Consider the following 20,092-nt stretch of genomic DNA (forward strand, 5'->3'; position numbering starts at 1 on the left):
CTGCCATATACCTTGCTGTTTCTTGTCCGTTAGAAATGAAATCACTGGAACTCAAGAATAAATTTAAACACCAGGCTGCGCAAAAGGTTAAAAGAGAAGAATCTTAAATTATTTATTTTCTTTTGATTTTTGTCCAATTTCAATATTATAGAAAAATGCCACAGGTGGATAAAAAGCCAGTGCAGGAAAAAAGAGGATCATGAATTTACTTTCACAGTTTAACCTATAACCATTCACTTAAATTTAACTGGCTGTTGTTAGGGTTTTTTGGGGTTTTTTTGGGTTTTTTTTTTAAAAACAATCTTTCTTTTTTTTTTAATAAAGCAGTGTTAAAAAGTATAAATAAATCAATTTGATTGCATAAAAGTTACATCAATGTAAAATGGATTACAAATATATTAGCACTGTAAAACCAAAGGTCAGAGCTGAAAGCATGATTCAGATTCAATTTAAGCTAATTTTATTTTAATCTGCATTAATTGAAAATTACAAAAATGTCAAATGTCGTATTTACAAGAGCTTAAATAGCAACAGCATTTTTTTTAACTGAGGGAGGAAAACATTAAAAATATAATAATCACAAGGTCTAAAATCACCTTAAAAGTTGTAAATGCCAACATTGAATGTAAATGTATGTATTGATGTATATGTTTCTTTGGCATCAACAGCAATAAAGCAGAGGTACAAGATGCTTTACAAAATGTACAAAATAGTTTAAATGGCAAGATTCAAATTACTTGTGTAGCACTTTCTATCCTAACTCTTTCATACAATTATATCACAAACAAAAAATAAACAAAACTTAGTCTACTTTATTTATTCAATAATGCTGCTATGAATAAAATGTGATTTGTGTTTTAAATATATCACCAGCCTTCCAACAGTCTAATTTGTGCTCCGTTAAAGATCATGTGTTTCTCCTTCGTTGCAATCTACGTTACTCTGCTGGATCTCCTGTGTAATGTGTCTGAGCACATCGTGCTGGGTCCAACCAGCTTTCTATTTGTTTCTTTGTCTCTATTGCTTTCAGTCACAACCAACGGTTCGAGTCACTCATTATTGTGTAATAACTGCATATTTAGCCTACAGGGACAATTATAGTTTTCTCTGCTGCTTCTGCTCCTGGAGGGGTGCTGATAATTGCTTGTACATCATGGGTGATTTTGTTTAAACAATGTGTGTGTTCTCATATGTAACCATTAATCCATCAGTAATTGATTTTTTTTCTTCTCTTGTCATAATCTTTAAAAAAAATTGCCAATACTTTTTGCTGCCATGTACACATTAAAAAAAGTCTGCATTTTAAAAAGAGATAATATTAATGATGATGATGATGATAATAACAACAACAATAATAATAATAATAATCACATCTTCTTAAAGTTTTTTAAAGCTATTCATGACATCTTTAAAGTTTTATATTCACAACGAGGCTACAGATAAATGTTGACCACTGACATCAACAGAAAGTTAGGCCAGTAATACTATGGCTGACACAAAGTTCATCCTTATTGATTACATTACTAAACATGGCGATATAGTAATGCGTTATTACTAAAGTGTTCTAAAGTTTTCCTTATATACTTGGACATATTGATTAGTTCAGGACAATGTACTTCAAGTACAGTGTAATTTAAATGTAACTTTTGCCGAGCAGAAACAGTGAATTGATTAACTTTTAACATGTCAGATTCAAGGATGTCAGGTTTTGCTGCTTTTCTTTCTCACTTTAAAGTAAATGTCACGGCTTTCATGGTTTAAAATGTCAAAATCAAAACAAATATAGTTTCATTAGTGCTAGAGAATCAGTTTTCTCATGTTTTTAAAACCAGATAAGTACTGAAAAATCACCCAGAAAAGTAGTACTGATTTAAAAACAGCTGTTTTAATGTGAACTTCACTTTGAGTCTTCGTCGGGTCTGTTTCTGCAGTGCGGAGAAGCGGAGACGGGAGCTGGAGTGCCGCTACATCGAGGAGCTGGCGGAGCTGTTGTCATCCAACATGGGCGACATTGCCAGTCTCAGCGTTAAGCCCGAAAAGTGCCACATCCTCAAAAGCACTGTGGACCAAATCCAGCAGATCAAACGGCGTGAGCAGGGTGAGGAAACACGTTTTCTGTACAGTGTCTCCACAATTTCTGTCAAATATTATGCTCTTTAATTTTCTTTATAATTTTCTGCGTAACTATAATGTAAACAAAAAATTCATAAAACATTTTATGTAAATGTTTAAACAAGGTTTGCAGGAGTAAACCAGGGTATGCAAAAAATAAACCTCCACATCTGTAAGATTTGTCACCTCCAGTTTTCAGTTAAAGCATACATTCTTATCCTATCTCGACAGATGTGGGGAGGAAAGCCTTGGCTGTCTTTGTGAGGCCACTCATTGACATCGGTGCATTCCTAAGACTTTAAAACTTAAGTTTAACCATCACAAAATATTTGATAAACTTTCACCTTCTCCCTGACCTGAACCGGTTTTGTAACCTTAACTGTAAAACCAAGCTTTTACCCTCAAACAGGGATTTGAAAGCTTGTCAAAGGAATGACGACTGGTCATGAAGTTTAGAAAATGTAACCACTCTGGTGGTCTAAAGCTGAACTTTTTTCAAATAACATGATATATTTTTTTGTCTTTGGTTTCCAGTAGTCTGTCTGCTCTGTGCAGTCACACACATGTAGAGTGGTCTTTATTTCAAAACAGTAACTGTATGATAATAAATTGTAGCCATACAAAATAACCTTTTTCATTCCATCCATGAACAGGTGCTACACTTGTTAGAATAACACGGTAAAACTGTGATATTTGCTATGAATATCGCTGAGACTCAAAATGGGCTTTGGGGAGTAACTACATGTTTAAGCAAGGAAGGCTGACATTATAGTGTGAGTTAGTTTTGTCATTTTCAAGAGATGTCTTTGATACTTTCACCCATTTTATAAACAATTAGTTGCCCTACTTAAAATAAATCAGATTAAAAATATCATCATCTTTACTTTTTTTTCTGTTTGTTAATTTTATGGAAGGCCAAATCCTTTTTGGTAGGTACCAAATATCTCTGTTGGCATTAAAACCCCTTTTTTCATAGCATAGCAAACCTCGTGTACGTGTTTTTAATAGTGCTGTCAGCGTTAATCTCGTTAAAATGACTTTTTCGCCATAACTGCATTAACGCGGCAAATCTCCGTTAGCGAGTTACCGCGTGCAGCAAGTTACTGCACGGCGTCAACGTGTTGACGCCATGTTGACTCATTATGACGTTATGGCCTTAATGTCATTTTAACGAGATTAACACTGACAGCACTAGTTTTTAAAAATAGGCTTTACACTTTAAAAAACAAAAAAACAACTGTATTGCGAAATATTTAATGTCTCTGTTGTGTGCGCCCCCCCCCCGGACAGAAAAAGCAGCCCTCCTTTCTCCAGATGATGAGGTACAGAAGAGCGACATCTCCTCCAGTAGCCAGGGACTGGTGGAGAAAGAGGCGTTGGGGCCCATGCTGCTAGAGGTAAAACAATACATAGGCACACAAACCAGGATTTCCTAACATGTTGTTTACTCCTAACTAATACACACGTTCAGAAAATCTGATTTAGTTTTCCCTCTCTCTGTTCTTCCCGTTAAGGCGCTTGATGGGTTTTTCTTCGTTGTCAACCGGGAGGGGCGCATCGTCTTTGTTTCTGAGAACGTGACGAGTTACCTTGGATACACCCAGGAGGAGCTCATGGCCTCCAGCGTCTACAGCATCCTCCACGTGGGAGACCACAACGAGTTTGTTCGTAATCTGCTGCCTAAAAGCCTCGGTGAGTGAGCAGAATCGATTTTAAACGCAGTGTCTGCGTTTGCAACCTGCTGCCTAACTGCAGCCAGCAACTGCAATGTTTTTGAGGGATATTTAATAATCACTTTTTCAGCATTTTTAAATTTCACCATTTCCATGCCAATGGAACCCATTAAGGAGGCAATAAAACTCACTGTTAAAAAAGCAGAAGAATCTGTACACGGCACTCAAATCCAGATGATTAAGTTGCTTTATTAAAAGAAGATTTTGTAGCTAAGGCAAATTTAAAGAGCTGTGAGGAGAGGTAGGAGGATGAACTGTGTAAATTTTAAATTAATAGAGTTTTAGTGCTTCTCACAAAGCTGCAAATTATGTTGAGGGAGGAAAGTGTGGAGAGGCGGCACATGCGTGGGTGAAGAGTATTGAAACATTGACTTTCTATTCTGTGACAGTGTTTTCTTTTTTTGTGTTTAGCTCCAACCTTGAAGAGATTAGAATGGAAACGTAGGGGCCAGATGAGGGGGATTTAAGGACAAAAGATAACAGAGTGCACTAAGCAACAAGGTTGAATTGTTGTATTTTCCATTGGTCTTGTAATTCTGCATCAGGCACTCCAGTGCTTCTTTTTTTTCTACTCAGAAATAGATTTTAAAGAAAAATAAACTCACAGAGACACTTAGCAGATGGATTTTTACCATCTTAGGTTGGTTGTCAACATTTAGCTTTTTCTTAAATCCTTTAGTGCTTCTTCTTTGTGTTGCTTAACAAGGATTTGCAGCCCTTTGTAAATTAATATAAATTTTGATATTGTATTTAAAATTATTGTTATTTACTAAATGGACAGAACAGTAAAATGGAAGGATAGAAGAACAGATTCAAACTGAGTTTTTCTTCTTTGACAGTATATTTTAGCTGTTGGCTCTTCCTTTCAGTTGTCTGTTGATACCGCTGATTTAGCGCTGCAGCAGAAAACAATTACGTGTATGAAAGAATCAGTTAATTAGACATAAAGTAAGAGGCTAAAACTAGTTAAAAGGAACACAAAATTATTGATTTATCTTTGATTAGGAGGCAGAACAAAATGCTTTTGTGCTTTTTAAATGTTTGCAAAGTTACAAAAATGGCATCAAAGCAGTTACCCTCTCCCACAAACACTGGCCCTGAATTGGCTGCACCTTGTTTCCTTTCTGTAACTTATCTACCTCACTGTGTATCAAATGTAACAGCTAGTTTGGGATTCAAACAAATAATCAGTTTATTTAAAGCTGTGAAAAGATTTGTGCTCTTCCAGCTTCATTGGTTTGTGGTTTTAAACTCATGAAGATATGTTACTATGAAAGGCAAGTTTTTACCTTACGTAGTAATGGCATGCAGTACGCAAAAAAATAGAGCATTCCTTGTGCATGGAGAAAGCACATTAATAGTTAATAGTTAATTTTATTGCAGTTTCCATGCACTTCCAGCATCTGAGGAACTGAAAACCCAGTGGATTACACTGGGTTTTGATGCCAGTGCCTCTACAATGCTAGGAAAATCCTCAGTTTTAGCCTCAGTGCTACATTTGCTTCGAATTTTATCCATTTTATTTTGTGGGTTTTTTGGTTTGTTTATTTTGTTTTGTTTTTGTAGTTTGTTTTTCCCCTCACAGTCTAAAGTCATGCTTATTTGTCTGTTAACTGATTATAAAATTTCCCAGAAATGTGTGAAATATCTTTGCCGTGTCTTCATCCACTAACCCCCAATCAGTCACCGCCTCTCCCCAAGTCTGGTTCTGCTGGAGGTTTCTTCCTGTTAAAAGGGAGTTTTTGAATGTGAGAGTGAGTGAGTAGTGTTTGGTTAGAGCTGTGATGAACTGGTGTTCCCCCTCTCACCGGGTGACTGCTGGTATAGACTAAGTTAAGCAGTTATGGAATATATATAAATTATTAAACAAGTTAAAAAGTACTAGGCAAATGTTTTAACTTGATACTGTTTCACCAGTTCCGCTGACATCTGTCCATTTGTGTCCACTAATTACAAATTCCACTAAGCATTCCTTTTACTGTGTGAATCATGTTTGGGTGATTTGGTGCTCTCTCTGTGTGTTATAGGCTGTAAATTGGAAAATAAATTCCTCGCTTTCCCCTCTCCCTCTCTCTCTCGTCGCCCACGATTAGTGCCGAGATGCGCAGAGGCCAGCACAGCTCTGCTGTTCCATCTGTGCCTCACAATTAGGGTTATAGCAGATTGATAGCCCTGCTTTAATTGAGTGCAACATTAAATTATGTCCCAACCCCCTGGTGCTGTATGAAGCTGCTGGGGTTAAGAGTCTTTCTGCACGAAAGCCTCAGTAGCAAAATCTTCTTCTTGTTTCACACAAGTGTGACACATACAAACCTCCATAGTTGTTAGTTATGAACCTGTAAATGTGGAAAATATGATGCTGATATTAAGATCAGACATTCTCATCTAAGCTGTTGTCTTTTTGTCCTTTCACCATAAATCTCATTAATGGAGTGATATTTGTGTAAGAAAGAATGAATGCATAGATGCAAAAAGTCTTTTCTTGTCTTTCAAATGTGTGCAGCAGATTTGGATTTGCAAATGCCCTATTGTACAGTCTAATTTTTAAAATGTGTGCAAAACGCATCAAAGCGTCCCACTGTCAGCATTTATTTTGCTGCACTTTGTGCAAATCAGGCGAGCATTTGCATCTCTAGTTTTAGTGCTAAATTAAAAAAGGATGGCGTTCCTGAGGGTGATTTGTACCAGGTTTAGTAAAGAGATTTTATCATGAAGTGGTGGAAATGATGGAACTTTGTTTATTTTCTCTTTCCTCATCAATATTTAACTTTCTCTTTGTTCTAGTAAATGGTGTCCCGTGGCCGCAAGAAGCTGGGCGCAGGAACAGCCACGCCTTTAACTGTCGCATGCTGAAGAGACCACCAGACGAGGTGGATTCGGAGAACCTGGAGGCCCGGCAGCAGTATGAGATCATGCAGTGTTTCACCGTGTCCCAGCTACGGACCATGCAGGAGGAGGGAGATGGTACATACATACATATTCACACACTCATGAGCCATTTCCAACACTGAATCAATAGATTGTAGTTTTTAAAGCCAATATCAATAGGCACTCAGCAGAGTATAGCCTTATGATGATCATGGTGTGAACTGACTCAATTTTAACAGCTGAATATAAATCTATTTAGGTATTGCACCAATGTGTGCATTCTGCACCATTCTTTGAAGAAAAAATATCTTGAACTTGCTCACCAGACTGGCTGGTATCAGTTTGCATGTTTAGGAATTGTTATATAAGACAGCTGAACAAGGGTGTCAAATTCAGGGCCCCACAGAGGAATAAGAATCAATTTCTTCTTCACATATGCCTACAAGTATTACCAAGCCTGTTTTACAGGCCTGAACATGACAGCTCAATAGCCATATAGGAAGTCTGGCTGGCTTCAGATTTGCCCCAGGTGGGATTTTGCTTTGACTTTGGCTCATGTGATATAGAACATACAGCAGCGGGCCTGCTATTATTACATGTAACATCCTAATATCCTCCTGCTGTTCCCATGATTTTCCATGATCCTTGCCTTTAGCCTCGGCTGAGGTTTTACTGTTCTTGTCAGCACAGAGTTGTGGCTCTCACCACATTGTTCACCCATGACACGGTTCTTTGAGCATTTTGTATTTCCTTCTTAGCACATCTGTGTTTATCTGAAACGGCCTTTAAATGGAACTTATTACGCTTTTCTTTATTATACTTTCCTCATTTCCTGTTACGCATGTACTTGTACAGCAGTTTATGAGTTATTGTATTTATCCTTTCTTAGTGAGCTTCTTCACCTTTATAATCTATTTAAGTTACATTAAAGGTTGGTGGTGTTTTGGATGCTGTAACACAGGGATGTATCTTATCTTATTAATGGACGATGGAGGAACAGCATACTGGAAGAACGCTTGCTTCAAGGAAGAGGAGCTGAAACGGCTTGTTTCAGGGAGAGGATGAGCTGAGAGGCTGCACAAAATTCCAGTAAAGGATAAATAAGGATTTTTTAAAAATGGGAATCATGTAAAGCTGTTATAGTAGCAGAGTGTCTTTCCATCTATGGGTTTCCAGTGCACTCAGAGTTAAAAGAAAGACAAAGAATAGTTTTAGATATGGAGTTTTAATTAGTTATTTTTTAAAACTCTATTAGTAGTGTTTCTCTTAGGTGAGGGAAGCATGTTAAGATGTTTTTGCTTGTTGACACTTGTTTATCCGTTTCTCCAGAATCCTGAAAATGTTCTTGGCTATGTCAGGAATTAATCCAATTTAAGAAAATAATTGATTTGGCTTACACAGAAAGTGATCATTGTTGATGGATAAATACTTCTTCTGCAGTTATTTTATGACTGTTGTTGATGCTGCCACCAAAACATTTCACTCGCTGGTTAATTGGACTGCCATCAGATTGTTGGGGGATGTTTTTAATGTTCTTTGGAGTCGCTGGCGCAGTAGCCTTGATGAACTGTGTGATTTTTCTTTTTTCCTGCATTGCAGACTCATTGGGCTGTTTGTTCTGTCTGCTTTTTAGTCACTTTGATAAGAGCTGGCCTTGTGGATTGGAGGACGCTCTTCTTGTGTGTGGAATCTGGTTTAGTGGCTCCTACTTCATTGTTTGACATGTTTCTATAGAAAATTGGCAAGAAAATGTTATTTTTGTGTTCCAGCAAGCTATTGTTTCGTCCGTTTTGTAGTTCATTCATTGAACTTTTAACTATAAGTGTTTTTGTGTTATTTATATTTGTTGTATTTGCTGCCAAACGTCTTGAAACAAACTGTTTCCAAACAGCTGAACTGGTTTTGCTTCTCTTGTTGACCAGAGTTTATCTTTCTGTCATCTTGACTCAAACTAAACTAAACTTGGGGAGTGAGTTTGGGCTTTAAGAGATGTGTGATACACTGTGAACGAGAGGGATGTTCTAGATTTACGGCGCAAGACAAAACGAGACCACCATTGTGGGGCAAAAAAATGCAGCACAATAAATGTTGCAAGCTGTTATTGTAATTGAACACTGGTTGCAAGAAGGAGGATGTGTAGTTGAAGGTCTTTGATATTCACTACTTGGATTTAACAAATATTTTTTAATAATACAGCGCAGGTATAGGGCGGGAATTTGGTCCCCGCTCTCCTGTCTCACAGTTCATACTTGTTCAAGGTTCAAGGTTCTTTATTTGTCACATGCATAGTTATACAAGTATAACACACAGTGAAATGTATCCTGACACGCTCCTCAACATGTGCAAAAAAAAAGGGGGGGGGGGGGGTAGAGGAATAACATTATAAATATATATATATATATATATATATATATATATATATATATAGTATATACATTGGGTGAATGTGCAGTAGTAGCAGCAAGCAGGTGAATTCTGTACATTAATATGAATAGACATCTGACTATTTTACAGAATGGACAATATGAACATATTTAAAGTTAAAGGAATTGAGTGTCTGGAGGAGAGTCTCAGTCAATTATAGATGATGTGAGAGGGCGGGTGTGTGTGTGTGTGTGTGTGTGTGGGGGGGGGGGGGGGGGGGGGGGGGGGGGGGGGGGGGGGGTGTTGGTTTAGGGCCCGGATGGCTTGGGGATAGAAGCTCCTCTTGAGTCTCTCTGTCCTTGCCCGGATGATGCGGAACCTTCTACCAGATTGTAGAAGTTGGAACAGTTTGTTGCCAGGATGGGACGGGTCCTTCAGTATCTGTGTTGCTCTAGTCCGGCATCTCCTGGTGTAGGTGTCCTGAAGCAGGGGGAGAGCAATCCTGCAGCAGCGTTCTGCTGTACGGATCACTCTCTGGAGAGCTTTTTGGTCCTTCACACAGCTGTTTCCAAACCACGATGTCATGTTCTGTGTGAGGATGCTCTCCACAGCGCCTGTATAGAAGATCCTGAGGATCTTTGGAGAGACCCTGAACTTCCTCAGTTGTCGTAGGTGATACAGGCGCTGCCTAGCTTTTTTGGTCTGGGCCTGAATGTGGGCAGCCCATGTCAGGTCTGAGGAGATGTGGACGCCAAGATACTTAAAGGACTGCACCCTCTCTACTGGAGCTCCATTAATGATAATGGGCTTGTAGTCTCTGTGCTGACTCCTTCTGAAGTCCACCACCAGCTCCTTGGTCTTGCCGACGTTCAGCTGGAGGTGGTTGTCCTGGCACCATGATGCCAGATTCTTCACTTCGTCCATGTAGGCCGCCTCATCGCTGTTGGAGATGGCACCCAACACCACTGTGTCGTCAGCAAACTTCACAATGGTGTTGGAGCCGTGGGTGGCCACACAGTCTGAAGTGTAGAGGGAGTAGAGCAGTGGCGAGAGGACACACCCCTGTGGTGCTCCTGTGTAAACCAGTGCAAAAAATAAGTAAAAAACAAGAAAAGTGGATAGTCGGAGCGGAGCGGTCAGGAAGGCGTCTGGACGTGGCCGCGCCATCTTTAAGATGTGGAGAAACTAATGCTAAATCACTTACTTTATTGCTATTTTTCAGTCTGTTTTTTGGATTGAATTCTTCATATATTTCAAGAATATCCAAAATCCACTGTAAAAAAAGAATCTGTTGTATTTAAGAAAATTCAAAAGGTTTCCAAAGGCAGCAATTCATGTTAAGTAATAAAAATATGGACTGTATGCTCCAAAGTAATGGATATTTCTACTGCTATAAAGTTATTAATTATATTTCAGCTGATAACAACCTTGTTCAGTTGTTATCACCATATTAAGTAATAATATAACTGATGATCTTCTCTTTTGTGTTATATCAGTCTTGCAGGTGATAAACATTTAAAACTAGTTTAATGAAAGCCTGAAAAACCTTGAGAGTATTCAGCAATTTGTTGTCTTGACACAAAAGGGGGTGAATCTGTGTATCCCTTAGTCTTTAAATTCATTTATATCACCTCCATTCTTCAGCTGTTGTGAAGTTTTTCTTTCTTTTGCTGACTGCAACAAACATTTACATAAACCTCGCTCCTTGTGTCCTCTTTAGACCTGCAGAGCTGCCTGATATGCATTGCCTGCCGGATGCCACGAACCCAGCCTGTCAGCACGGAGTCTTTTATTACAAAGCAGGATCCCACAGGTAAAACACACACGGGCGTAAGAAGAATCACGGGAGGGGGATTTTGAGAGGTTAGAGTCATAGAAATTGAAGGGATACGTTACAGAGGAAATAAAAATCTCATCTTCTACACCCATGGTTCTCAAACTCTTACCTGTGAGCCTTTGGGGCCCTTTGTAGCACTGCCTGTGAGGTCAGCATTTATTTTATTCAACCACAGTTCATACCACGCTGTGATATATCAGCACAGAACAAGACTTAGTAAGCGCCTCTCTTCAGTTTAAACATTTCCCGTTCAAGACATTAAAGGAACTAAACCTTTATAACACAACTAAGAATAAGGGTGGTGTCAAGAATTGAGCAGATACCTCACGTGTTGTTAAAAAGGCTGTAAATCAGTGTAAAAATCCAAATACTAACATATATAAACATCCTTTAAATTCTCATTTGCATCCCTCAATAGTATGTTCACTCCCTTACCTCGCGTTCAGTCACTAAAACTCAAACACATGTACAAAATTTGCTTTAGGCTATTATTAGAATGAATTTATATCCCACCCAGGCAAAAGCCTAAAATCTTGAAAAATTACAGCAACAATGAGGCTTAAAGATCATTTTAGAAAGTATTCGGAGATTGTCCTTTTTTTTTAAAATTCGTTTCTCAAAGGTAACAGTGTGAACCCTGAAAGTGTGAAGTCTGCTGCAGTTGTTGAAATCAGTGCAGGCTGATCTTTTGTTTGTGTGTGTGGTGTTTTAATCCAGGGAAGATCATCTCCATAGAAACTAGTGCTTTGCGAGCGACAGGCAGGCCTGGATGGGAGGACCTGGTCAGGAAATGTATCTATGCTTTCTTTCAGCCGCAGGGCAAAGAGCCCTCCCACGCCAAGAAGCTTTTGCATGAGGGTGAGTAGCTACTATTGATTTTTTTTCTCTTCTCTCTCTCTCCCCCCTTTTGGCTCCACTCTCAGAAATTATTGACATGCTCACTGCCGCCTCTGTCATGGCTGCAGGAGTTTCTGCAACATGTCAATGGCATTATAGTGAACTGAGTAGAATACTAAATATTAAAAACTTTTCAAACTAACTTGGATCCACCTACATCGAGAGAGGATGTTTATGTAGATTTATGGAGGTGATAACTTTGCTCTAGGCTTGTAACCAGTAATGAATGAATCAATAGTTTGATTGGTCTGTAAGGTTCCTGCAGCCCTGCAAATTCTTATTCTTATTCTTATTCTTATTTTTTTACCAAGCAGTAAATACACACTGAACTTACTAAAAGATAAGGAACTAAAAGAAGTCGTCACACTTCAGAAGTTAGTTATACATCGACTGACTTGGCTTAATGTCAGCTTGGCTGCTAACAGAAAAGTGACACATTCCTGAGACACTGCTCCTCCACATCAAAAGAAACCGGTTGAAGTGGTTCATGTATCTGAATTAGAGAACTCCTCTGTGAGACCATAACAAAAAACAAACCCTGCGCTGGGAGCATCTTGGTGTCCCCCAGGAAAAGCTGGAGGAGGTGGCTGGGGAGGTATCTGCTCCTATGACCTGGATAACAAGATGGATACATGAAGATATGTCTCATATGTTCAAGCTTATCAGAAATGGATGCGGTAAATCTAAAGCACATTTAAGCAGCAGGCTAAAGCCGAGGTGGAGCATCATCTGTCACCTCGTCTTATAACACAGATGTCTGCCTCAGAATGACTTTTTTAGGCCTAAATCCTTTATTTCTCTTTCATTCTCAACAGTGATGACACATGGGACCGCGATCAGCCCGCTGTACCATTTCACTCTGAGTGATGGCACTCCGCTTAGCGCTCAGACCCGCTGCAAGTTCTGCTGCCCCCCCAACCCTGATGTACAGCCCTTCATTATGGGCATTCACACTATTGACAGGTACTGTGACTGAACACACACAAACACACACACACACACACACACACACACACACACACAGGAGATGACTGCAACTGAGTCTAATGTTATTTATTAGTGGATACAGTGATGTTTGACAACCACATGTAAAAGGTCAAAGATTTTAAAACTTTGTACTTCCATGGTCAGAATTAATTATCCAGTTTCAGAAGTTAGCCTTAGTGTAGATGTTATGATAGTAATTTACTTCACTTTGTGTCAGTAACAAGTGGTATCTCAGAGTAAAATGAATTTTCATCCACTGAAGTGTGCACAACATGCACCTGCAGAGTCCCATGCATGTTAGTTTCCCAGTTATGGTCTTTTTGGGGGGTATTGCAGCTGATGCTGGTATTTTCAAGGATTTTAAAAATGCTCTGACTTTCTCTGAAGTTCTACCAGCTGCGTAAAAGTGTAAATAAACTGCTTTTATGGTAAAATGGGTCAGTGATACTTTTCAGATGAATGTGCGCCTTACACAGTAATTTGATTATTTATGGCACACTCGTTGAATGTGCCAAAGAACTGAGAGAGTAACTTGCCACAGCCATAAGGTGCTGGGATATCTTGAAAAGTGCTTGAATTCAAGGAAAAGTGTGGAAACTCATTAAGGTTGTTGTTTTGGCTTGTTGTAACTGATTTCTTACTGAATTCTTCAGAATTTCATTTTCTCACTAGAGTTTGATTATTCTAGTTTATTTTATTATAATTTTTTTTCCTCATATTTATTTGATATTGTCTTAATTAGATTAGATGAAACTTTATTAATCCCTCGGGTGGGTTCCTCCGGGAATTTCAGTAGTGTACTGATTGGCCATTTCATTTCATTTTATTTGATGTTTTCTCTTCCATGCAAGGTGCAGTTTGACTTATTGATTGTTAACAGAAGTTTTTAAATCATCAGCAAACAAAAATTGCTACGACAAGTGTTCTGATATGGATTTTCATTCTTAAAGCTTGTAATGGAGATAATGAATGTTTTTTTTTTTTCACTTTATTGATTACGGGGAGAATTTAAAGAGCAGCAGACAGAGAAGCCTGGATGACCCTTGAAGCCTGGATAAGATAGAAAATGGGGTGTTTGTGGACGTGATATAAACATGTGGTTGACATCTTTAATTTTCCTTCGTTTTTTCTTTTCCCAGGGAACACAACACTGCTAGCTCTCAGGAAAACACTAACCCCAGCCTTCCACCAACCCTCAGCGGTATCGCCCAAACTCCCTCCCGCTCCCCTTCCCTCCCCCCCAGCGGTAATTCAACCCAAGGCTCAAGTCTCGCCACCGCGGGCCTTCACACCAACAACAGCAATGCCTCTTCCCACGGACATAATCCAGCCACGCCGACAGGCTACCTGACACCCAATCGGACGAATTGTCCCCAGCAGGTCAACAGCCCCTCTCCTTTGAGCAGCCCACTTACAGCAACCCCTACCTCTTTTATGTCGCCCAGGATGCCACGGGCCAGTCCTGGGTTAGGTGGGAGCCCTCGGGTACCGGGGAACCCCTTCTCTCCCTCCACACCCGGCCTCCATTCCCCAGCTGGGGCTCTAAGCAGTGGAGGAAGCCTCAACAGGCAGCAGTCTAGTGGTGATGGCAACAGTAGCGCAAGCGGTGGGTCAACAGGGTCGTTCTCCCTGTCCTCTCCGGTCCTTCAGAGACAAGCCAGTACACCCACCGGCTCCTCTACTCGACCTCCATCAACAAAACCCTCAGATGGAGGTGAGGAAGGGGGAGAGGACTCTGTTAAAGCCCCCCTTTCTTCTGCCTCACAGCTGGGTAACCCCAGACTCAATCAGCTCCTGGATAGCAATGGGACAGGAGCTGACTCTAACAACAACAGCAACAGCATCCACTGCACCTCCTCACCTCATCCACCTAACCCTGCTCCTGCCCCTCAGTGCCCTGCCTCCCACAGCAGTCTCACTGAAAGACACAAGATCCTCCACCGGCTGCTTCAGGACAGTAGTCCCAACGATGCCTCCACCACCAGTGAGGAAGGAATAAACAAAACTGAAGTTGAGATCAAGAAGGAGCCACCTGCCAGTCCGGCGCTGGGTGCAGGACCTCCCAAGAGCGACTCGAGAGAGCCACAGGACCACCAGTTGCTTCGTTTTCTCCTGGGTACAGATGAAAAGGTATAATATGGAAGCCCAAAGCTTTTTTTTCTTTCTAAATTCCTTTCCCACCACACCACATATGGAAACCAGGTTCTCCTTGTGCCCCACTGCCGGTCTTATGTTATTAGATTACTGTTAATCTTACAGTGGACGAGATCCCGGACACGACCACTAGTGAAATGCTTAATGAAGTACAATTTAATAATGTTATTTATTTAATATTACTTATGTGTTTTGCTACTTTATGCTTGAAATCAGCACATTTTGGATACAAATATTGCGCTTTGTATTTAAGACCATTTATTTTAAAGCTTTAGTTACATGCAACTCCACTAAACAATTGTTATAGATAAAGCTGCCCAGCAGTGTACGGCGGCAAAATTAAAATTATATAGACAATTTGGAATCAATTACAATGATCCAGTATTAGAATATATATACTGATTTTATTTTAGATACTTTGTATTTTAGGTCCAAACTATGATAGTTTTACCTAAGTAGGGTTATGACTAGTGGTGCAACGGATCAAAAATCTCACGGTTCGGATCGGATCACGGTTTTAAAGTCACGGATTGGATCAATTTTCGGATCAGCAAAAATAGAAAAAAAAGACAAAAATTCTACTTGCCGTTTACTTATTTAAGTATTTTTTGTCTATTAAAAAACATTCAACTGAAGACTCATTCCACGCACTTATATAAAAACAAATGAAGGTGCAATATGGACATTATGGAACATTCTGGGCGGCCATAAACAACCAGATGAGTCTGTTCAGTGACAGGTTGCTTCTCCCAAAGTCAAGGACCAGCAGACTTAAAAAGTCCTTTGTCCCACACGCCATCAAACTGTTTAACTCCTGGCTGGAGGGGAAACGGGGACAGAGGAGGGGGGAACAAGTAAGCTGTAGTGCCTTTTCACTGTGCAATAGTTTTTGTTAATATCCAACGGTGCAATAGACTCACAATACTTGAAATGTGCCGTTCCCTTGTATTCTTATTCCTATTTATTCTATCTATCCCTTTTGTATACTCTGTATTTATAAATGTGTAAACATGGTATATTTCTGCTCACATTCTGCAACTTCTGTCGGTGCTGTGTTACTGGAAACTGAATTTCCCGGAGGAACCCACCCGAGAAATAAATAAAGTTTCATCTAATCTAATGTAATCTATAGGGCAGTGCAGGGCTTTGTATCTACCGCTCCGCTGTGATATAACGAGCGGTCACGGTCACGTGGCTTTCCGTTGCCTTGGAGCTCCACCCATTTGTAGTTAGAGCAACAGAAGATGCCTGGGACAGTTCAGCCATAACTTTAAACTTCTCCTGCTCATACATGCTTGGAACGATCTTGTCACTGAAGTGGACGCGCAACGAGATATCATAGCGTGGCTCAAGCACGTTCATCACAGTTTAAACCTTGTTTTGCACAACAGACAACGGCCTCCCCTGCAGCTAAACACCCCATTAGCTTTTAGCTTTAGCCCGGTCGGACTGGGCAGCAAAGGGCTGCTTAAATGCCGCAAACTCCTCTGCTCAGCTACTTGGACCGCTAGCGCTGACCATAACTACCGCTTGACAGACTGACGACGCGCACCATACGCATACTTTTTTTTTTTCTTTTTCGAATCTTCGGATCACGTGCGTACCGAACCGTGGAGTGGGATCGGTTCGGATTTCGGATAAACCGTGATCCGTTGCACCCCTAGTTATGACTATAGGAGATCCAAAAGTCATTTGAAGTTGCCACTTTTTACACAATTTCAGCTGTATTGGAGTGCGGGGTTGCACGTGAGCCTGAAAGTATTATTAATTGTCTTCTATACTGTATTTATTTCTAATCTGATATTCAAATTTTTTTCCTTTCTGCTGCCGCATAAAACAAAAACTAAAAAAAATAACAGTCTACAAACACATCCCTACTCAACCCAAAAGAATCAGAACCAGAACAGCATCTGAAATAATAGTTAATCATTTTCACTTATTGCAATAGAAATCTAGAATATAGGGCATTGCAAATACTATAAAAGGAAACTTTAGCTTCTTTTTCTGCAATAAAATTTAAAGGAAACACAATGCAGTATAAAACTATACTATACTAATATACTATTTGGTCTTTTTTAATGGTTGGACTGTTTTAATTTTAAAAGTCAAATATATTATAATTTAAGATGGTCTTTAATGTCCCATACAAACATACACTCTTCTGTAAACTATGTGTTGGGATGCAGTCACTCTATGAAAAGGTGAAAATTAAACATAATAATTAGCTCATATTTTGATATAATTAATATTCAAACCTTACATTTAGGGTTCTCTGTATTATTACATTTTCGTAGATTTGTATTCATGAATTTAAATTTCAGGTAAATGCAAGCAGTGCTTAAGTCCGTTAATTTATGATGAACATTTATTCTTTACTGTATACTACATTGTATTTGACTTCCTGATGTTTGGCGCCTGGCTGAAACCTTTTTGTTTTTGAAGGACTTGGACGACCTGCCACCTCCATCTGCTCTGAGCCTTCAGACAGTGAGAATTAAGGTAGAGAAGAAAGCTGGTGGGGAGGGAGTGACCTGTACAGGGTCAACGGTTGGCGCAGGAGGTGCAACCAAACTTGGAGGAGTGTCCAGCCCCAAATCGAGCCCTGTCGGAGAAAACCGCAGAGACAGCCGCAAAGACAGCCGAGACTCCATGGTACAGCTGTTGATATTTTGTTGATTTTTGAAAATTGAGCATTTAAAATTTGTGTAAAGTAATAAAACGGAAGGCCTTCAGAGTGGGATTTCAACTACAGCTTAATGAGAACTTGTTTCAGATCGCCACTGCATCATCATACCAATAAAATAACGCTTTAAAATGAGACTGCGACAGAAAATAATGAGGTAAAACGCCATTAGAGCAGCCAGGTTTAGGAAGTAAAACTAATGAACTGGTAAAAGTAAGAAAAATAGGGATTTTACTCGTCTGCTGATACGAGGTGTATTTATGGTCCCTATAGCCAAAACAGAAAATACCAGTCAGATTAACCCAGATTACAGAAAACACCTTTCAACAACCTAAATTGATCGGTAAGTGATCCAAGTGTCAAAAGCAACAGACTCTGATGAACTCTGTCCAACTTCGACCAATCAGACAGTCATAACGCACAACTGTAATGACCCAGTAATGTTAACCTTCCCACCCAAAACGAGGACTTATCTTCAATCATGCATGCCTGACACGGCGTTAAAAAGGATCTTTCTCAGTCAAACCTTGGAATTTTCCTCTGAGCTTTGATCCTGTGTTGCCAGTTGCAGGACAGCCGTTGTAAACCGAGTTGCATGTTTATTTTCTTGGACTTTGTCTCCACTGTCGGTTCAGCTACCAGCTGTAGTCTTTGAAGTTTCTTTTTGTGTTTTCCCAACGCCCACTTCCCCCCTTTTCCCCAGTAATCTTTTAATACTTTATTTTTAACACCTTTTATTTGCATTTCTTTTTCATTTGTTTCTTGCCTGTAGATTTCTAGTGTGTCTGTTGATATGGACCCTCTCTCCCAGATGCTGCCTGGCTTCAGAGGCCCAGCTGGGGCCAAACAGGGCAGTGAGGATACACCAAACCCCGGAGGAGGCCTTCAACTTCAGTCTCCGGGCCCCCAGCCCCCAGCTACGCTCCAGTCCCCTGTGCCTCAGCTCCAGTCACCCCTGTCTCAGCCTCAGTCCCTCCCACAGTTGCAGTCCCCATCGCCTCAGCTTCACTCCCCTTCCCCCCAGCTCAAACTGCAGTCACCCACTCAGCTCCAACCCGGCGAGGCCAGCACTCCCCGCAATGTAAATGTGAAGAGAGAGCCTCCTGGCACTCCTAACAGAGGTACTGTTTCAGCTCGTGATGAATAAATCCTTGATTTCATTCAAATATCAGATTGTTTGTTATAATAGTTACTAATTTTATTCTTTAAGTCGTTATTGGATAGTATTTTAATTGGTTGGATTCAAAATAATTGTGTTATTGTTATTATTGTATTGATGGTAGTAGTAATGGTATGATCCAGAGTTCATTCACCAGCATTTTTATATTCTTAATGCCCTCTAGTGGCTTTCAGGAGCCATGTAACCAAACTCTTACTCTACTTCTTGTCACACTGCAGAGAAAACGTCTAAAGGTTTCCTCAGCTGTTTTCACACGTGAATCTTTCTAAATATCACCTGACAGGAGAAACAGGATCGGACAGTAGCCGGTCTTTAATCTTCCAGATCCCAAATATGAATTCCATATGCTGTTGAATTGTGTCAAAGCGGGAATAGCACAGCAAATAGTTCAGTTAATTTACCAATAGCAAGTGGGTTGTCACACATTCAGTGTACTGCCTGCTCTATCCTGGCAGTGTGCTTACCTAATTCAGACAGAAGCTCAATTTGAATAGTCAATAGTCTAATTGCTTTTGACATGGATAGAAAATGTCACGAGGAACAGAAAGCTGTAAGCAAAATTTATGAAACATTAGAAAAGAGAACCACAATGGCTAAAGAGTCAAACAGTACTTACTCTTGTGTGATCACGTCTTTACCAAGGCTGGATTTTTTTTTTTTTTTTTAAAGAATGTTTACTGTATAATGCTACATTACATTATAATGCTAAGATTGGTTACCTTCTCTTCCTACTGGATATATTCATTTTCCAGTAGCAAGAGCATGTCTGAAGTGAATTACATCCTTCTTTGTCCTGCACGTCAAAGGACAAATCTCCCAAAATTGCTTGAAAATAAATGGATGCATTTTTGTCATAGTTAGGCTTTCAGTACAACTCCGGGTCTGCATGGTTGGATGTATTAGTGATGGGCAGGAGGAGGAGTATAGAGCACTAGTGGATGAGTTTGTGGATTGGTCTGCTTCTGAATGAATAAGATCAGAGAGATGGTGATGAACTTCAGAAGGAAAGGGGTGGCTGCACACTCAGGATGTTCATGTGGTGGAGGTGTATACAATGATAGCCCAGACTGAACTGGAAGACCAACATAGAGGCTGTATTCAAATATGGGGATGAGTAGGCTCTGTTTCCTAGGGAAGCTGAGATCCGCACTGAGTGCAGCAAAATGTTGGAGATTTTCTTTCACTCACGTGTAGCGAACACACTGTAATTGGGCTGTGGTCTGATCTGGTGACACTGACTGAATAAAATGATCAGCGATTGGCTGAAAGCTGGACAC

At 40.0% G+C, this 20,092-nt stretch overlaps 1 protein-coding gene across 5 annotated transcripts in view; it reads left to right on the plus strand.

The window, feature by feature from the left end:
- Positions 1-20,092, plus strand: part of ncoa1 (nuclear receptor coactivator 1) — an 81,471-nt gene that overhangs the window by 52,244 nt on the left and 9,135 nt on the right. For 4 of the 5 annotated variants that reach the window (XM_063494614.1, XM_063494616.1, XM_063494618.1 and 1 more), the window contains exons 4-13: positions 1,932-2,098; positions 3,403-3,509; positions 3,627-3,804; positions 6,630-6,809; positions 10,798-10,890; positions 11,632-11,772; positions 12,627-12,774; positions 13,938-14,928; positions 17,395-17,604; positions 18,408-18,756. In XM_063494614.1, the coding sequence (XP_063350684.1) occupies positions 1,932-2,098; positions 3,403-3,509; positions 3,627-3,804; positions 6,630-6,809; positions 10,798-10,890; positions 11,632-11,772; positions 12,627-12,774; positions 13,938-14,928; positions 17,395-17,604; positions 18,408-18,756 (2,564 nt within the window). The remainder of the gene's footprint in view (positions 1-1,931; positions 2,099-3,402; positions 3,510-3,626; positions 3,805-6,629; positions 6,810-10,797; positions 10,891-11,631; positions 11,773-12,626; positions 12,775-13,937; positions 14,929-17,394; positions 17,605-18,407; positions 18,757-20,092) is intronic. The other variant, XM_063494617.1, reaches the window with a different exon arrangement.

This window comes from Pelmatolapia mariae, linkage group LG15 (genome assembly GCF_036321145.2).
Source record: "Pelmatolapia mariae isolate MD_Pm_ZW linkage group LG15, Pm_UMD_F_2, whole genome shotgun sequence".
Lineage (NCBI taxonomy): Eukaryota > Metazoa > Chordata > Actinopteri > Cichliformes > Cichlidae > Pelmatolapia > Pelmatolapia mariae.